An 18,659-nucleotide genomic window follows, 5' to 3' on the forward strand; every position below is an offset into this window, starting at 1 on the left:
CTACTTTTCATATTTTTATCTTAAGTCCTATATGTTATATCTTATGTTTTATTTTCCATCCTATTTTCCATTACTTATGACATTCTATCCCTGTTTTATGTTCATTCTGTCTATTGTCGATAATGTCATGCAATTTCCATATTGTGCTTCATTTCTTGTATTAAAGGTGCTATACAAATAAAGTTTATTATTATTATTATTATTATTATAAATATTATTATTAACTTAACTTTTTTGTGTCGTATTACAATGAGTTTGTCTGTGTTTAATTCTTTATAATAAAAGAAAAAGGTCTATGACGTATGCACTACAGCCAAAAAAATAACAGATTTGAATGGAACATTGCCTACAGTCCCTCTTAAAGCTCTTTCCTTCTTCTACAAAGTCAAAAGTTAGAAAAAATATGATAAATAATTTTTGCTGATCAAAATGATTTAGACAAGTTACATTTGTTTCAAAAAAACTTTTAAGTGCAACTACTTCCATACTACGTCCATCTGAGCTGTTAGTCATTCCTGAAAATTCAAAGCTCATTATGACTTTTGCATGTTTTTTATGATCTTTATTAGATTATGTTTTAGATTGTTAATCTGTCACCTGTGCTGACTACTTTATAATAAAATACACTACTACGTGGCTGGGTTGACTCAGTGGGTAGAGCAGGCACACATATAATTAGAGGTTTATGCCTCGACGCAGTGGTCCAGGGTTTGAATCCGACCTGTGATGATTTCTTGCATGTCTTCCCCCTCTCTCTCACCTAGCTGTCCTGTCGATTTAAGGTGGAAAAGCCCAAAAAATAATCTTAAGAAGAAAAAAATGAAAATACACTACTACAATAAAATAATACTGTGGGTCTTTAGGAGAGTCTAACCCTCCCTAACCATTTGACACTGTTCAATCCAGATATATGTATTTTATTGTTGATACTGCTGTTATTTCCTTAAAATGAATTGTTCATCTTTTATACTATACTTTTCTATACTTTGTTCCCATGAAAGATTTACAGGAACAGCTAACTTGAAATGGGTTCCACTAGTTTCAGCCTCAAGAGGTCAGTAGATATGAGCGCTTGTCTTAATCATCGCTCAGAAAAGTGCAGAATGTGAAATTCTTAAATTAACATCCTATAGAAGGAATACAGTATATAAAATATATCTACAACTAAAAAGTAATAAAAGATTAAAAACGTATAAAACATACTGAAAAGGAATAAAAGATTAGAAACTTATCAACATACTAAAAAGGAATTAAAGATTTAAAATGTATCATACTAAAAAGTAATAAAAAAAATGCAAAACTTAAAACATGCTAAAAAGGAATGAAAGATTATAAACTTATCAACATACTAAAAAGGAATTAAAATGTAAAACTTATCACCATACTAAAAAGGAATTCAATATTTATAACGTATCAACTTGCGAAAAAGGAATTAAAGATTAAAAACTTATCAACATACTTAAGTGTGTGTGTGTGTGTGTGTGTGTCTGTGTGTGTGTGTGTGTGTGTGTGTGTGTGTGTGTGTGTGTGTGTGTGTGTGTGTGTGTGTGTGTGTGTGTGTGTGTGTGTATGTGTGTGGTACTGTCACAGCTACGTGCTGGTCCAGCTGTGGAGCTCTGCACCCGGCCTGTTTCCAGGAGGAGGCTTACATCTCCCGGTTGTATGGAGAGTCAGTCATCCACACCATAACCATCTCCACCACTGCATTAAAAGCAGAGGGTGGAAGACCACCTGGCTGGAGGCCCGTAGGGGACGGGGAAGAGGGGCAAGGCCATGACGTTGTCATGCTGAATGTCATCTACATGCTCCTGAACCTTTTAGACAGACGGAGAGAGGGGGTGGGGGGTTAGACTGCTTCAGCCACACCTTTTAAGGCTCTGGCACACCAACCCGACGGCCGACTGTTGGCAGAAAAGGCAGTTGGACTGATCAGTCGGCTCCCGTCTCTCAAAAAAGTGCCTCGGAAACACACCAAAGCGACGCCGACTTGAGCGTACGTTCCACACGTGCGCGAGACGTAATACGTCTCCATAACAGCAGGCGGCGCTAATCTGTGTTGTCGCCCAAAAAATGAAAACCGGAAATGACGGAACATCTCCCTAGACCTAGTGAACACAGAGCACGCTGTCGTCAGTCACTGTTTTCATCAGAAAGTGTTGATAGTAGTCAAGAAGGATCGTTGTTGTCATTACTCGCTGAACGGAAGAAAATACGATGTCTAGTAATAAGAAGATACTGGCGTTCGATAATCGGGTTGGTGTGTCAGAGCCTTTAGACTGATGCAGTAGTGTGGAATGAATGTGTATGGTGAATATCGAGCTGGGGTAGAGTGGTTTGGACGAATCCAAAAACAGGAGGCACGTGAAAACCAACACTATATATATTGTACATTTGGAGGGCTCACCGCCAGCTGGACATCCTCCAGTCTGGCCTGTGGGTTAGAGGTGGAGGGCTGCGGGGCTAGGGCTCCAGTCTGACAGGTCATCACCATTCTCACGGAGTCTTCTCTCCGGAGGCTCCTCCAGCTGCTCTCCTGATCCCTCCTTCTGCTTCCTGCAGCCTGTTAGAGCGATGAACAGAGAGAAAAAGTAAAGGACCACTAGTTTAGGTATACTCCTTTCACACTGCTGCTGTAAAATCGCTGGTTTCCATCTGTTTTTCCTGTGTAACTGAATGGATCCAAAATGGCGTCTGTTGCTATGAGTATCATGCTGCTCTACTTTGTTATAAAATGGTACTTACTTACTTCATGATTATAAAGGCAATTAGGAATACTTCAACTCTTGATGCATTCCTTGTGCTATAACTGTAATTGTTTTACACAATGTTTAAAGTGCTCATATTATGCTCATTTTCAGGTTCATAATTGTATTTAGAGGTTATATCAGAATAGGTTTACATGGTTTCATTTTCAAAAAACACCATATTTTTGTTGTACTACACATTGCTGCAGCTCCTCTTTTCACCCTGTGTGTTGAGCTCTCTGTTTTAGCTACAGAATGAGGCATCTCACTTCTGTTCCATCTTTGTTGGGAGTCGCACATGTGCAGTAGCTAGGTAAGGACTACCAGCCAGTCAGAAGCAGAGTATGAGGGAGTGCCATGCTAGCAGCTAGGCGAGCATTATAACGTGTGTTATAAAGTGACGAGGTACGGACCGAGGCGGAACACTACATCATCATCCAGGCAATGCATAAAGACCTGCAGGAGGACAAACAGTGAGTGGGTCAGCTGCCTGCAGTACAGCCAGAATAACTGAAGACGTTGATGTTACTGCTGCTGGACAGGGACATAGGCCATTATGAGGAATAACAGGCAAAACCACATCGTAGCAATGTGCAGCTATGATGTGACTGGCTGTCATGGCAACACTGGAGAGGTGGAAGTTAAACTGGCAGGATATGTGGAAATGCAGCTGAATCTCCCTGTCCTGTCCCGGGTAATGCTTGGCCCGCAGGGTGACATACGGGATGGTCCTGATTATTGATGATGACAGTCTTACCTTTACAAGATAGCCTATCTCTGCTGAACGAGGTGCAGGGCAGCGAGCTGAAATGCCCCCGTCTGTTCCACACTTCCACAAAGACTTCAGTCTTCACAGGCATAGACTTCCTGGCAGGAGGCCTCTGTATTCTCCCAGTATGGGACACAGACAATCCTTCTCCCACCATGTCCCCAACCAGGGTTGCTTCATACAATCAGCAGAGGCTCATCCAGTAGGGTTAAGGTTGGAGGCACTGATAGATGAGACGTTTGTCCTGTCTAATATCTCCACTGACTTCCATGTTAATTGCAAATAAGTTGTATTATGTAGAATTACAAAGGAAATATCTTCTTAAATCCCCAACACTAACTGCACTTTAAAAAAAAAAAGCTGAGATGCCAAAGGTGCGGCCCAGTTCTTATAACAAAACAAAAAAATTAACTAAACAATTAGCCCAACTAAGCAAACTAAAGAAATAACTAACAAAAGAACGTACTAAATATATTGAGTCTAAATAAAGCAAATAATAATCATATACTACAAACAAATGAAACCACAAACTAATAAATAGTTACCTTCTTTACATAATGAAGTAAAAAACCAATTCCACTTATATGCTCATGTTTTCTGATGTTCTCGAAATGCAACGTACAGCTGCAACCAACGTATAGCATACAATCTGTAACGATGATGTTATTGCTTTTCAACTAATCATAATCTTTGTTTTTGTTTTTTTTGGATGGATATTTTGTACAATGGTAGATTTGCTGAGCATGAATGCTCTTTTTCAAGGATGCCCTGTTTCACAGTCACACATAGCCTACTGGATGATGTCATCAGCAGACAACTACACTTGTTCGGTAACTTAAGATCTCTCTGACAAGGTGCACAGTTTCAAACTTCATACATGTAGCACACTGTATCTTGTTATGTCATGGTTGTTCCAGTGTCACAAACATGAGTTTTCTGTCACATGTGGTTGTGAGTGATTTTCCTATTGACATTTTATAATAATAGCCCTGCATGTATGCACATATGGTATGGACAATTACAGTGATAAATTATCAGGTCATATCAAAGCACTACATACTAAAGATACTCTTCAAAATATTATATTTCAAATAAGCACAAACACATGGTGCATTCCAGACAGCAAAAGCCAAAGTGTTGTTGGCTACCTTGTTGGTGTTGTTGCTCTTTTGCCTCCTGCTGGAGGGGTAGTTGTGGTCATGGAGGTGAGATGGCACATCACACATCTGTAATGATTAACATACAGTTCAGGAATGTAAAGGACACAACATTTAACTAAACACTGAAACATATTGAGAAAGATGTCAGGTTGGAAGCAGAAGCTCTAGCAACAATTTGCTGCTCAGTGTTACTGAAGGTGGCGAGAAGAGTTTAAACAAGTAGCCTAAACACTGAAAAATTGCTTGAAAAAGACGCACTTGCTTGAGGATGTCATTGTTATTTCTATCCTCATTTAGTTACTCACACCAACGACTTTACTGTAATAGGCTATTTATATTTCATGTTTTTTTTTGTTTTTTTTTATATAGGCCTATTACTGAACAAACTCGCCTCTGCATAAAAGTCAGTTGCTGGGGCTGCTTTCGACACCTCAAGGCTTAAATTCAGTTGAGGCGTCGAATAAACCGGCTTGAAAAAAAAGCTTTAAATTATTTTAAACTCGTTATTCTCACATTTCCCATGATGAAACCGTAAAATGGTTGAACTGGGATCAATAGGGCTCCTTCTTTCGGTGGTTACTTGTTTAATTTAGCAGAAATCGTCGAGTGAAAGTGTGTTTTTGGAACGAGTTTTTTTTAAATATAGCGGCTCCATAGCAACCATGCAGCTTCATATGTCAACACTAAAAGAACTGGACTGATTGACGATTTAATATAAAATATTTTGCAAGTGTTCCCTCCTCGTTCAGTAACACTATTAACCTTGTACCCCTTTTCATAGGCCCTTCATGTCTAGTAAATAGCCGCCTTAGCCTATTTCCAAATTTGGTGACTAACTTTGAGTGGGATATTTTCTAATAAATGGAAAGATTATGTTCCGTTATGGTTTGAGAAAATTCTCCTATTTCTTAAGCTAAATAAACTATTTTGTATGGCCATGAAGAGGGTGATCTTCTTCCTGGCACTTCAACTGAGTGGATACTATAGTCTCGCATTGCCAGACCAATCTCCACAAGCTGTGGAGTAACGTCTGGCTACACATTCTACATTCTGGAATTGGAGAAAAAAAAACCCGCTCTGGGTTGTTTACAATTTTTTAAACCAACCACAATCATCTTGGGCGGAACTAAGCTCTGGATGCAGGGACTGTGAATCTGCAAAATAGTCTCGGGAAGGAACTTGTTTTGGTGGAACATTTGCACCCCGCCAAAAGAAAACACCACATACAACATTAAATGAAGTTAACTGTCCACACAATACAGTAACATGAGCTATTTAAATTAGCTGGATACATGGTTAAACGTAATTTGCTCTTACCACTCATGACCAAATCGATATCGATATTGCAACAATACTGTAGGGTTGACAGTGCATTTTACAAAATGTTTACCGAATGAGATTTTTTGATAAATTATCATCAGTAATGTAGATAAAATTACTAAGTGGGTTAAGGCAAAATAATAGAACAGCTAGAACAGTCTGGTAAGTTCAGAAAATTACATCACTTTACCGTAGTGCAGCCTTTAAAACCGGGAAAAGACATCACTTATGTCATATTACCATATTACGTCAAAAATGACACACTATGACAAAATCTAAGACAGTATCTAGTCTCATATCACAATTTCGATATAATAAGATATTGCCCAGCCCTAAAACATAATATGAATCTTTTGTGCATCAGTTAAAAACACTATTTTTTCATGATCCCTTATTACTCAGTGGTTGCCCATTAAGGTTTGACATGCCTTTCTACAGAAGCTAAAATATTTTCCATGTTTTTTCACTTTGCTCCTCTGTGTGGAAAGGCCAATCTCTTTTGACTAATATGTTCCATGTTTTCTATTAGCAACAGATACAGGTGTTATGAAGCTGGTTATCAGCTGGCTTTGTTAACTCTGGGTTTTCTACATCAACCAGAGTGCATAGACATGAGAAATGCAGATGTCAACATTGTATTGAAGCAAAGTCCTTGTATGTCTGTCTGTTTCAAAAGCATTAAACACTATTGGCTTAGTTTGGGAGAAGAACAATAAATGTTTTCATATTGGCACATCTGTCAATATGGTCTACAGCCATGCCAGCGGCTCTGTAAGGCTGTACTGGGGCACAGCAGTGCTTGAGCTAAATCATCATCACCTCAGCATGCTCACAATGACAATAAAAACATGATGAATATTTAGCAGGATTAATGTTCACCATCTTAGTATGTGCTTATTAGCAGTAAACACAAAGTACAGGTGAAGCTGGTGGGAATGTGGGAAGTTGTTTAGATATTTGGGCATTAATCAAAGTAGCCTATTGGACCGATGGATATTTGTCAATGAGCAACACTGCCATCCCTTGAGCTGCTCGCATATCTCTAAGTATTCAGTTTAGGTGTTTTTTTCATTAGTAGGAAGAGTTTAGCAGTCACAGATACAATGACTCCTCACTTTAACCGGTTAAACTGTACCTAGAGTGTAACGGTACAATCTTACTATTAAGGATTTGTAACAGATACACGCTGTCTTGCAACAAAAAGTGATGTCAGGTAAATTGTAGTGTTGATTGGTTTTAAAATGTATGATTATAGCCAATACAGCCAGACAAGACTTCTGTTTTCTAGTTATACACAGTCCAGCCCAGTAGGTGGCGGTATGACCCTTGTTACATGTTTTAGCTTTGCCAAAGGTAGGCTGGAACACGACTACAGAGAGAGCCAACAGTCAGGTTGCAAGATGGCTAACGTTACGCTTCAGTCGTTTAACGTCTTTCTGACGGAAAGATTAACAGCAGCTGCGGTAGACATCTATGGATTCGTTGAGAAGACAATAATAGACTATCAGGAGGAGGTGTACCAAACAAAACTGGAGAACCAGAGGTTGCAGCGGCTGCTGGATTTGGTCTACAAACCAGAGATAAGACTGCACAGGGCAGGTATGTTTCTTAGTTAGCTAACACTATGATTAGCCATTAGTTAACTAAACCACATCAGATAACACCGTGTAAAGTTAGTTACGGGCTTTGTATTCAGCTACCTTATCAAGCCATGTTAGCTAGCGTTACAGTTTCCTAGCAGGTAGCCTGGCTGTCAAGAAGACGGTAAACATGTTCCGTCAATTTTCAAAATAAAACTATATTTACGTTTTGTGTAACGTAGCCTAATATGGCCTTCTTTTATATAGGCTGTCTATCAGTATTTATAATATTCGTTGTAGCAAGACACTGCGGCAACAACATGTTTTCTTGTTAAATACAGCACATATATGAATACTTTCTTCTTAAAGACACATTTTACGCTTGTATATTGAAGGTAACATCCACTGACCTCTGGTAATTCTGGTACTCTTAACACCATCATACGACCCAGCACGTTTTATTGTGTAGAGGGAAACGCCAAACTTACCTACAAAAATATGTTAATTAAAAGTGACTTTATTTATTGGGACGAATGTACTACTTGTAAAACATGCATGTTATGATATATTTTTAAAGGATACACTGGTAAATTTGGCATTTAATTGATACAGCTAACAGTACACCATTTTATTAAATCGACTTTTTAATTTTATACTTCTCCTCTCCCCACTTCAGGTTGGTGGAAGAGTGCAATGTGCACATAATGTGTGATGAATGCGCTTAATTTGTTCTCACTACTGAAACAGGACCACTACTTTTTCTACATTAAAAAAGTACATACTTTTGTGTAGATAAAAAAAACTTACACACATTGTCAGTTGACTCAATGAGCTTTATTTTAGACTTGTTCAAATGTACTGTATGTCATATCAGAACCCAATGTATTATGCAAATTTGCAAATAATATGAGGTAGGAGAGTAAACATGAAAACATCTCGGGATAGGGATATGCCAAGTAATATGGTCAATCAACACTAAAGCAACACTAAAACTCCTATCTTGCAAGAAGGAAAAAAAAAAAAAACAACGTAATAAGCTAAATGTTTCTATCGAGACAACTGGTTTCTCTATTTTCAAATGCATTTTGTTTTGTTTGTTTGTTTTTGTTTTACTCCAGAGTAGTTAAACACTGCCTACTACTCACCAAGAGGACACCATTAATGTTAACATAAAAGCCAAGGTTGCATGCAAAGCATGTAGTGGAGGAGCTGCTTAAATGCATTTTCATAAAAAGCTTTAAAATTGTGTGAACATTTTGTTAAAGGTAGCATGTGTTAATGAATTTGTTCTTGATGTGATGTTGCATATTGTAACTGCATTTTGGATCTCTATTGTAATTTCCTGTTTGTAATTCTAACCTTGTAGTCTATATCCACGACGTTCCACTTCCGGGATTGCTCTCGTTCTTCCGGAAATTCCCCCGGATGTCACTCTTTTCGGATGTCCTTTTTCGGATGTCCCCTTACCTTCTGCTTTCTTTGTGTTGTAATTTTAAACTCCAGTGGATTTATGAGGACTATGGTTAACTGCTCCTCAGATCTCTGCAGGGTAAATCCAGACCGCTAGCTAGACTATCTGTCCAATCTTGAGTTTTCAGTTGCACGACTAAAACATCCTTTCAGTCCCTCCAGGATTTCGCGGCCTTTTTTTGAGATTGTCATGGCCCAAAATGCCTGATTTTGCAGGAGCTTTTGTAAAAAAAAAATTCAATAAAAGTTGCAAAGTCTTTTGTATGTTTGTTGCAATTAAGTTGTGGGAGATGGAGAAAGTTGCAAAAAAAGTTGCGTTTTTTTTTTTGTATAGTTCTTTAAAAATAAAAAGGAAACTTGTTTCGGGGAGAATAAAACTACTCTGGGCTGAGTTTTCCTAGTAACCTTACCAAAAAGGCTCAGGATGCTGCAAATATTGGTATACTATGAAAATGGCTGGTCTTTATCGTGAAAAAACGTTACAGCGTACATTGATGTTAAAATGTATACAGGTTGGCAGGACGGTCTGAAATGTTTTGCACGGTCTTTCGCTGTACGTTTTGTTGGTAAATGTGAGATGTTCGAGTCACACACGTCTCGTCTTACAAGGAAATGTATTCGGCAACGTACGTGTGACGTCAACCCGTTCTCACTCCCGCTTGGTCAGTGGCTCTCAGAGTCACATACTGACATAAAGTCTGGCACGTGGGACTGCTGGGATTGGTTGAAGTCGCGGGAAACTCCGGTTATTGGTCAAATTTGCAGAAAAGTTGCGGTGATTGGTCAAAATTGCGAGTTGCACCAAAGTCGTGGTGATTGGTTGAATTGCGTGAATTGGCGCGATCGCAGCATCGCGAAATCCTGGAGGGACTGTCCTTTGAACTTACACATGTTCCACCAAAACAAGTTCCTTCCCGAGGCTATTTTGCAGAGGCACCGTGACTATGCTCGGCGCTTAGCACTGCTCAAGATGATTTGTGATTGGTTTTAAAGAAATGCCAATAAACGAGAGTATGTTTTTCTCCCATCCCAGAATGCTGTGTGGACTCGCCAGACCCTCCTTCGCAGTGCTGTGGAGGAAGGTCTGGCAATGCGAGACTAGTGGTCTTGTATCTTTCTGGTGTTATTCAAGTACAGCCTGACTGAATGTGGAGTTAGGCCCCTTAACTCCCAGTCATTTTCTGTTTGGAGTGTCTCGAAAAAAAGCATGTTGTGATTGTGGGAGAAATTTAGGTCATTGACCTTAAGCCAAAAACGAAGAAAAAACAACTACAACAAGGCTGAACAGTATCAAAGCACATGCACAGCATGGACTCAGCAGTAAACTGCATTTGGAATTACAAGATGATGGGTCCCCCCACACGAGGCTAATGTCAGGTTCATCTCCTATCGGAATTTTGAGTTTCTGACTTGTAAATATCGTTCACTTCAACATCTGAGTCATAATTACTGTAGTCCATAGTATTTTAATCATCACATGACCAACTCTGTCATCATACAACCATCTTGATGACATGTTGTTAACATAGGAATCTTTCTCACCTCTACCATCCATCCCATATGACGCGAACGCAGCATGAGTGTGAGCAGCGCTGAATTGTGCATTTTTCCATATAGTGTAATTGTGCGACACCTCAAAGGAGAAGCAACATTCTGCCTTAAAACCAGTAGGAGTAAAGACAGCCAGTAATGTGACAGCAGTGTTGTAGAGACTAGAGTTTCAATGCCTTCTGAGTGTGGATGTTGACTGTGGTGTTGTGTTGCATTTAGAGCCATTTAACCCAATCACAATTAGGCACCATTTGCTCAGGTACCTTGCTATGGTATTACTACCTCCTGTGTAAGAGGTCATATGCTCGCAAGCAGTTATTGTGTGAGTTTGTGAATCACACTTGCATCACATGCACATCAGAATTGTGTTTTATAATGTTCGGTGTGCTCAAAGTGCATTTTTCTAACCATAACTTGCATTTTAATTCTCTGCTGCTGTTAGGACGAGCGTCACTGCTGGGGATCATTCGAGTTTCCAATCATCTAGTTCATGTGTGATCAGACAAGTTATTTTTCTAGCTGCTACCAAAAACATTTTCCTATCCACTGTTACAGATTCAAGGCAGATCGATTTGCCCACACCGACACAGGAGGAGTTTGTGCTCAGGAGCAGCAGATACAGAAGGCATGTATTCCCAGTGAGGCCAACAAGGAGCCAGTCATCCGGCCCATTAAAGAGGAACTGATTGAACTCTAGACCAGGTCTGTGGAGACACCTGAATGTCCGCCATAGAACAGTGTTACAGACACGAATGTCCGGCATACATCAGTGTTACAGACACATTAACTCAGATTGTCCCTGTTGGGGTGTGTGAAGAAAATGAGATCCCAGACATCCTAACTCGAGTTATAACAGTCGGAGAGCACATGGAATATGAGATACCATCACAAGATGACCAACCATTACCATCCTTTGGAGTGTCTCCAGTGTACACAAAGAAGAAAAACATGGTTTTTTTTTTTGTAATATTTTCTGTCAGCCTTTTCTGAAAAAAGTCAAATTAAAATTGCACCTCGCAGCTCATGCAAGTTTATCAAAGCTGGCCAAAACAGTGTACACCTGCTTCACCTTTGACAGACACCAGGAGTCAAGTGATCAGCCACATGAGAGCACGCCCACACGCTGATGAGAAACCATTTTCCAGTCGCATTTGGGGTAACAGATACAAACTGAAGTTCATATGAAAAGAACATATGAGGAGTCGCACTACAGAAAGGCCTTACATCTGCTACATCTGTGGGAAAAGCTTCAACAGATCTTCGAGCATGACTAAACACGCCAGGATCAAACACGGGGAGAACATGCCGTTTAAGTGCATGCAGTGAAGCCAGCGCTTTCCTCTGCTCTTTGTGTTCAAACAGACCATGAAGACAGTCCATGATGTCACCTTCTCTGTCTGAAATTCTGTTGCTGTAACAACGCTGATGCTGACTTCCGTTTAAAGTTGAGAAGATACGCCGAGTCTGATGGCTTCTTCTGGTGACGAGGGCTTCTTTACAGGTTTATCTTTTATGCTTGTATGTTTTATTGACGTTGGGGCTTCCCCAAATTAGCTTTTATTATCCACTCCACTTATACTCAATCTTTTCAGATGCTCCTGATCATAGATATAAAACAGTTTTATATCTATGCTCCTGATGAGCAGACCTAAATGGAATCAGCGGATTGTTTTTTTTTTTTCAGTTTTCAGCGGAGATGCTGAATGAAAATCTGCAGAATGTAGCTGACTTTTGATTTCTGCCTGGGGTAGAGATGTTTTCATTTCTGAGTTTCATTATTTATTATTTTTTTTGTTTAAAAATCTGCAGCCTCAGATTCCATGTGGCTCTGCTGATGAGTCGCTGTAATTGTAATCTGCTTCAAATATAACACGTAACATGCTCAGTAGAAATATACTGAAACACTCGGTGTACCGAGCAAATAGTTAAGTAACTGGATTTTACAAGTGTATAAAGCTACACCTGCAAATCTCAAGGGCTTTTACTATTACATAAAATTAGCTTTTTGCACTGTTTTATTTATTTGTTAATAGCTTTGTTATTGGCGGTTGTACTTCCTGAAATTCTTCCTTAAATCATATGTGACCTTGTTCTTATTGGCATGTAATATGTTGCCTGTTTTTGAAAAGTGTAATGCCAATAAAGTTACAGTACATGTAATTACTGCTGCAGTTTATTCATTGTGTGTCTGTGAGCAATATACGTGAAGAACAATGGGGGTATAAAATCAGGACTTCAAAAGGGTTTAAAGCCACATATTGGCAGATGTGACCTTTTTGATATGAACACAAACATTTTGATAAGGATCATTTAGTTATTAAAAGCTCTAATTAAATTGAAAATTGATGTAGAAGTGTACTCCAGGGTGTGTTGGTACACTGTGTCATCACAGTTGTTTGTGACATCACAGTTGGGTGTAGTTACAGGTGTGACATGATCACACCAACAGACTTGACACTTTTAACGTTCAGTGACGGTAAGTTCTACTGCATATAAGAAAAAAAAGTAGTTTAAAGCGTTTTGTGTCTTCAGAAGTAGCTGCCTTGAAGTCTGATGAATTGCCTCAAGTGATGTCACTTGAGTCAGTGACAGTTGGGTCTGAGCAAGTTAGAAAGAAGTGATCTTACCAGACCTCTGGCCCGCACCTCCTCTCTGCTTGAGGCTGGCAGCTTGAGGCTACAATAGCTGCTACTGGCATAACGCACCTGAATTCCTGACCAAACTGTCGAGCGATACAGTTGCCTTGTGGGTAGTGTAGGTACTAGGTTTTGGCAAGGAAGAAAAATGCTGGAATTAATACACTATCTTTAGTTCCGCTGCATTCCTTTTTGATACTTTGTTTAAGCTGTCCATTATGAGTCCGATAATCAAACATTTCTGTTCTGCAAGTACTTATAAGTCGACCTATGTGGATACCAATATGTGTGATAAGCACATATTTGCTGATAATATGCTAATGAGTTTGAGTTGTGCTCAATACCAAGGCACCTAAAGTGCACCGGTGTACACACCAGCGTGTGATTTCATAGTTTGAATTGCACTAATGTGTATGAAAGGTGCAATGCAAATAAAGTTTGATTGATTGAACATACTTCAGTAAAGAAGACTGATGAGCATTTGCTAACTTGTGTTACCTTAACCAACTATAAAGCAAATCTTAGCGGCAGCATGACTATATGGAAAGATGCTGAGTGTTTGGAACAGATGCACAGATGCACATTTGCTCTGCAGAATCTTTGGGTTTCTGGGTATTTGAAAATGTTTCAACTTGAGCTAAACGTTTGCTCACACATTTGGCTGTTTGGAGAATATAAACACTGACTGCAAAAACACTCCAGCAATCACATTTGAGTCAGTTTGAGCAAATGAGAAGTGTGTGTGTGGGGAGTGGGGGGGGGGGAATTCACATTCAATCTTATGAGATATAATGCCTCTGAGACTTAGGAAAGATTACATGTATACTGTTCATGTTAGAAGGTAGTTACAAGGCAATACACCTTCATGTATCCAGATACAGCAAACACATCTGTTAAATTCACTTCTTAAAATGAAATAGTAATTGATTTTCATTGTTATGTTTTAGTGTAACACACATACACAAGAAAATAGTTCCTAGTTTGAGGCTCTACTGGGTTGCGTAGACCAGCTTTCCACTCTTGACTGGTTTGTCCCTTCATGAAGTTGATGTGGCTCTGAGCTGAGGCGGCTGATCTCAAAGGTAAAATTCCTGATGGGTGTGGACTGATGGAAGCACTATTTTGGCGCTGACGACTTTGATGTGTACTACAGATGTAATGCATTTGTGTTTCCATCCTTGCAGATGCCAAACAGCCAACTGCACCTACATCCGCCGAGGAGATTCCCCCTAAACAGCAGGAGTGGAACCTGGGTGTGTGCCAGGACGAGCCAGGACCCTCCCAGATTAAAGCGGAGGAGGATGAGCAGGAGAAGGAACTGTGGATCAACGGCATGGATGAGCAACCTTCAGCGGAGGACAGTGATGACGGGGACGCCTTGACGAAAGAACTCATCCGAACAGTGCAGCAGTTAGAAGACTGTAGAGCAGCAGAGGAGAGCACAGAGCTGAAGCAAAGCCCTGCAGAGGATCCAGAGCACTCTGAAGAGAAGACGAGTACCACCTTATATCGCTGCCACATATGCAACTACATATTCACCAAAAAAACTGTGCTTACTTGGCACCTCAAGACACACGAGAGCAAGTCACATGACAGCAAGGGGAACTTTGACTGTCACATATGTGGCAAACACATCCCCTGTCAGAGCAATCTGCAGAACCACATGAGAGTACACACAGGAGAGAGACCCTACAGCTGCCATTTCTGTGGCAAGTGTTTTAAACTGAAAGGACACATGACAGAACACATAAGAACTCACACAGGAGAGAAGCCTTTCAGCTGTCACATTTGTGACAAATCTTTTAACAGGGGTTCAACTCTGAGGAAACACGTTTTTGCCAAACATAAAGAGGAGAGACCGTACAAATGTGGGGATTGTGATGAGTTATTTACTGAAAGGTTGCTCATGAAGAAGCACATGCGAAAAGTTCACGGAGTCAAACTTTCCACGAGTCAAAGTCCTGCCTAGAAATTCAGAACAGACGTCATTAATGAAGTTATGTTGCATACAGTCTAAACGTTTCGATACTAGCGCCTGTGAGTTTTGGCAAGTGAGTTTTCACCTGTGAGTTATTTTACCAATACCAGAAGGTTTTAAATTTTGCTTTGAAGATTTTATAGTTTAGTACACAAGCCAAACTTCTCAAATGTTGACTGTTGTCTAACACAAATAGCCATACAAAAACTTTGAAATGATATTGAGTGATATGTTAAACTAGTCCTTTTGAATCAGGAACTTTCTGATGAAAAACAATTCTAAATCTAATTGATTCCAACTTCCAACAGCTTTCCACTCAATACTACAGAACGGTACACAAAATGAAGTTCAATAACCAGTCCTGTAGAGACTCCGTAGATTAAAGTGCTCATATTATGCTCCTTTTCAGGTTCATAATTGTATTTAGAGGTTATATCAGAATAGGTTTACATGGTTTAATTTTCAAAAAACACCATATTTTTGTTGTACTGCACATTGGTGCAGCTCCTCTTTTCACCCTGTGTGTTGAGCTCTCTGTTTTAGCTACAGAGTGAGACCTCTCACTTCTGTTCCATCTTTGTTGGGAGTCGCACATGCGCAGTAGCTAGGTAAGGACTACTACCCAGTCAGAAGCAGAGTATGCGTGCCATGCTAGCAGCTAGGCGAGCATTATAACGTGTGTTACAAAGTGATGCACATTCGTCACGGAAGTAAAGGCTGGACTACAATAGAGCTGTTTGGAGCAGTTGGTGAACAGTGTTTTCTGTTGGAGATGGTAAGTCCCTTTGGGGTGGACTTTGGGATTTTTCACTTTGTAAACCTATAACCTGCACAAAAAAGATATATAACACAATAAAGGAAAGGGAAAAAGCCAAAAAGCATAATATGAGCTCTTTAAAAAGAAAAATACAAAGTCACATAAAAATAGACAAGACAGCGGAGTACTATCCATGCTACAGAATACTGGAGGATTATTAATACTACTTCTCTGAAATTGTGGACCACAGATGTGCTGGACATTTAGGTTTATAGCTACCATTTCCTCTGTGTTCATAACCTCTGGTGAACATTAATATGAAACCCCAGAATTGCATTGTGCAGCATAAAAAAACTAATTACAAAAGGTAAAACAGATGCCTTTCAACACTTTAAATTGAATCTGCTTTAAACATCTTTCTGATTCTCAATGTGCATCATGATAACATGTACAATTGTGGTACATCGTACGTCAACTAGTGATACCTATGTTGTACTGTAAAGTTCTTTTATATATATGTATATATATTGTACATAGTTGTATTTTTTTCTTTTTTGCCAAAGTTCAGTCATATTATGAACCTGTTGTAAACCAGCTATGTGACAATGAAAATATAAAGCTAAATAAAAACACATTCAGATGTGTATGGTAAAAAATGCATGACTGTCATCTTTAGTTTTTTTCGTATCACATTGGTTACATTCCAATACGATGACCGAGACTACGTCTTCTTGTGTCTGGTAGAGTCGAGGTGATAAAGAGGCTCCATATATGGCTTCTTGGTCAGTGGGAACATCTTGTCTGATAAGGAACCTGGGTATTTATATAATGGGTCTTTTTTTTGTACTGTTTGTAGACATATGTTTCTATGCATCAGCCACTGACAGGGTAGAAATCTTATTTCTAAAATTGGGAAATCAAATTCCAAAAATGAGAGAAGCATCAGCTGCACAGAGAAGCTTTTCTATCAAGACAGAACACTGAACAGAGGCTAAACAAAAAGCGATTTTTGCATCGATCTTTTAGCACATAAAGTTACTCTCTGTGTAAGTAACGAAAAATAAAATGACTCCTGGAGCAGCTGTGTACATCTATCACCAGTTGATAGCAGAGGCTTCCCTGTGGTGAGGCAGCAGACTTTATAAAGTCATGCAGCAAAAGTGTGGAATTGCAATATTATCCTCAACATGTGCTGCAAACCTAGTCTCTTATAGCAAATACACTGGTGGGACCAATCAGCAGTCTACATTCTCATTGATAAGCATAATGCAAAGAATTATGAAACAGATGAAAAAAAAATAAAGTATGTGTCCTTACCTCTGCCTGCAGACAAACTGCTCCTCTGCCTGCCTGGAAAGAGCGAATCAGATTGTTCCTTTTAATTTCCTCCCCACAGCCACACATGCAGGCCACCCAATTACATAACATGCAAATAAAGCAGAGTGATTGGACAGGACAGGCTCTGAGCCTGCAGGGAGCAGCATATCAGCTGCTAATGTCTTTGAATGAACCCAATCACAAACTAAATGACTAAAACATTAAAATAAAGATTGCATAAGTGTTTTTCCTGCAAAATGCTGACTTTATTTTAGTTTTTAATGAGTAGCTATTCTCACAGGGAGAATGTGTCAATTAATTAGAATTTTGAATCTTTCTAGGATATATCCACACTTCTTTAAGGGAATAACATAGAAATGTATGAAATAAACCAAGTTCCACTGCTTAAATATTTGGTTACACATTGGCCTGTTAAAGGTCAACAGTTACCTTCCATGCACAAAAAACACGAGAACATTATAAATACTATGGAGATATTGCTTTTCTGTAATCCAACAACAACAGCAAGAATCAAGTCCAGATTTACACTCATATGTTTTTTGTATTTGAATTATTGTATTCTGTGGAGATTTTTGAGGACTTTTGTGACATGAAAGGTCAAAGGTAAAAAGTGTAATACTACGAGAAAACCACTGATTGTTATACTGAGCCTTTGCATTCAGTTACTGCATGGATGTAGCAATTTACATCAACTTATTATTAACAAAAACAAGCAAGACAAGAATATTTTCTAGTCTTCTCTCTACAAAACTACTTGTGTGATGTCACAGTGTGTGTGTGTGTGTGTGTGTGTGTGTGTGTGTGTGTGTGTGAGTGTTCTTGAGAGAGGGGGAAAGAGACAGTGGAGGGAGAAAATGAAAGATTAAAAGCGAAGGAACGATAGAAGAGATGTAAAATTAGCCACGCTGTCAGAGCATTTTGCACTTGGCTTTACAGGAGTTGTCAACAGTGTAGTAGACTCAGGGAAGCCCCCATCGCTCTCTATCATCTTGAGAGCAGTAAGATTCACTCCCTCCCTCTCTCTCTCTCTCCCTCTCTCTCTCTCTCTCTCTCTCTCTCTCTCTCTCTCTCTCTCTCTCTCTCTCTCTCTCTGCCTGGGCAAACTCATTAGATGACAAACTGCCCCATCTCTTCTGATAGACCTGGAGAAAAACAGCATTCAGTCTAGGATCATCACACAGTCACCTGTGTGTGTGTGTGTGTGTGTGTGTGTGTGTGTGTGTGTGTGTGTGTGTGTGTGTGTGTGTGTGTGTGTGTGTGTGTGTGTGTGTTATCATTATTTATGTTAATTTGGTCATTCAGGTTTGATTAAATCACGTTCATTGAGATAATATCGGCTATGTATTTGTATGTATA

The 18,659-nt window shown here is 39.4% G+C and overlaps 1 protein-coding gene across 3 annotated transcripts; it reads left to right on the plus strand.

Annotated features, from left to right (window-relative positions):
• Nucleotides 1-7,068: 7,068 nt before the first annotated feature.
• LOC116034979 (zinc finger protein 574-like) lies at nt 7,069-15,642 on the plus strand. 3 transcript variants are annotated; one of them, XR_004101253.2, is made up of 3 exons: nt 7,074-7,592; nt 11,150-11,296; nt 14,415-14,528. XR_004101253.2 is itself a non-coding variant. In XM_031277823.2 (2 exons), exons 1-2 carry the CDS (start codon nt 7,235-7,237, stop codon nt 15,197-15,199), a joined length of 1,143 nt encoding a protein of 380 aa, XP_031133683.2. In that variant the 5' UTR covers nt 7,069-7,234; the 3' UTR covers nt 15,200-15,642. The 3 variants fall into 3 exon arrangements, 1 of the variants encoding a protein (XP_031133683.2); XM_031277823.2 differs by lacking the exon at nt 11,150-11,296 and having other exon boundaries at nt 7,069-7,592; nt 14,415-15,642; XR_004101251.2 differs by lacking the exon at nt 14,415-14,528 and having other exon boundaries at nt 7,073-7,592; nt 11,150-12,754.
• Nucleotides 15,643-18,659: the final 3,017 nt, after the last annotated feature.

This window comes from Sander lucioperca, chromosome 6, assembly GCF_008315115.2.
Source record: "Sander lucioperca isolate FBNREF2018 chromosome 6, SLUC_FBN_1.2, whole genome shotgun sequence".
Classification (NCBI taxonomy): Eukaryota; Metazoa; Chordata; class Actinopteri; order Perciformes; family Percidae; genus Sander; species Sander lucioperca.

Coding starts and splice junctions, on each gene's coding strand:
- LOC116034979 (XM_031277823.2), top strand. CDS start 7,235: ATGTATGATTATAGCCAATACAGCCAGACAAGACTTCTGTTTTCTAGT. Junction 7,593..14,414: donor GATAAGACTGCACAGGGCAG/GTATGTTTCTTA, acceptor CCATCCTTGCAG/ATGCCAAACAGCCAACTGCA.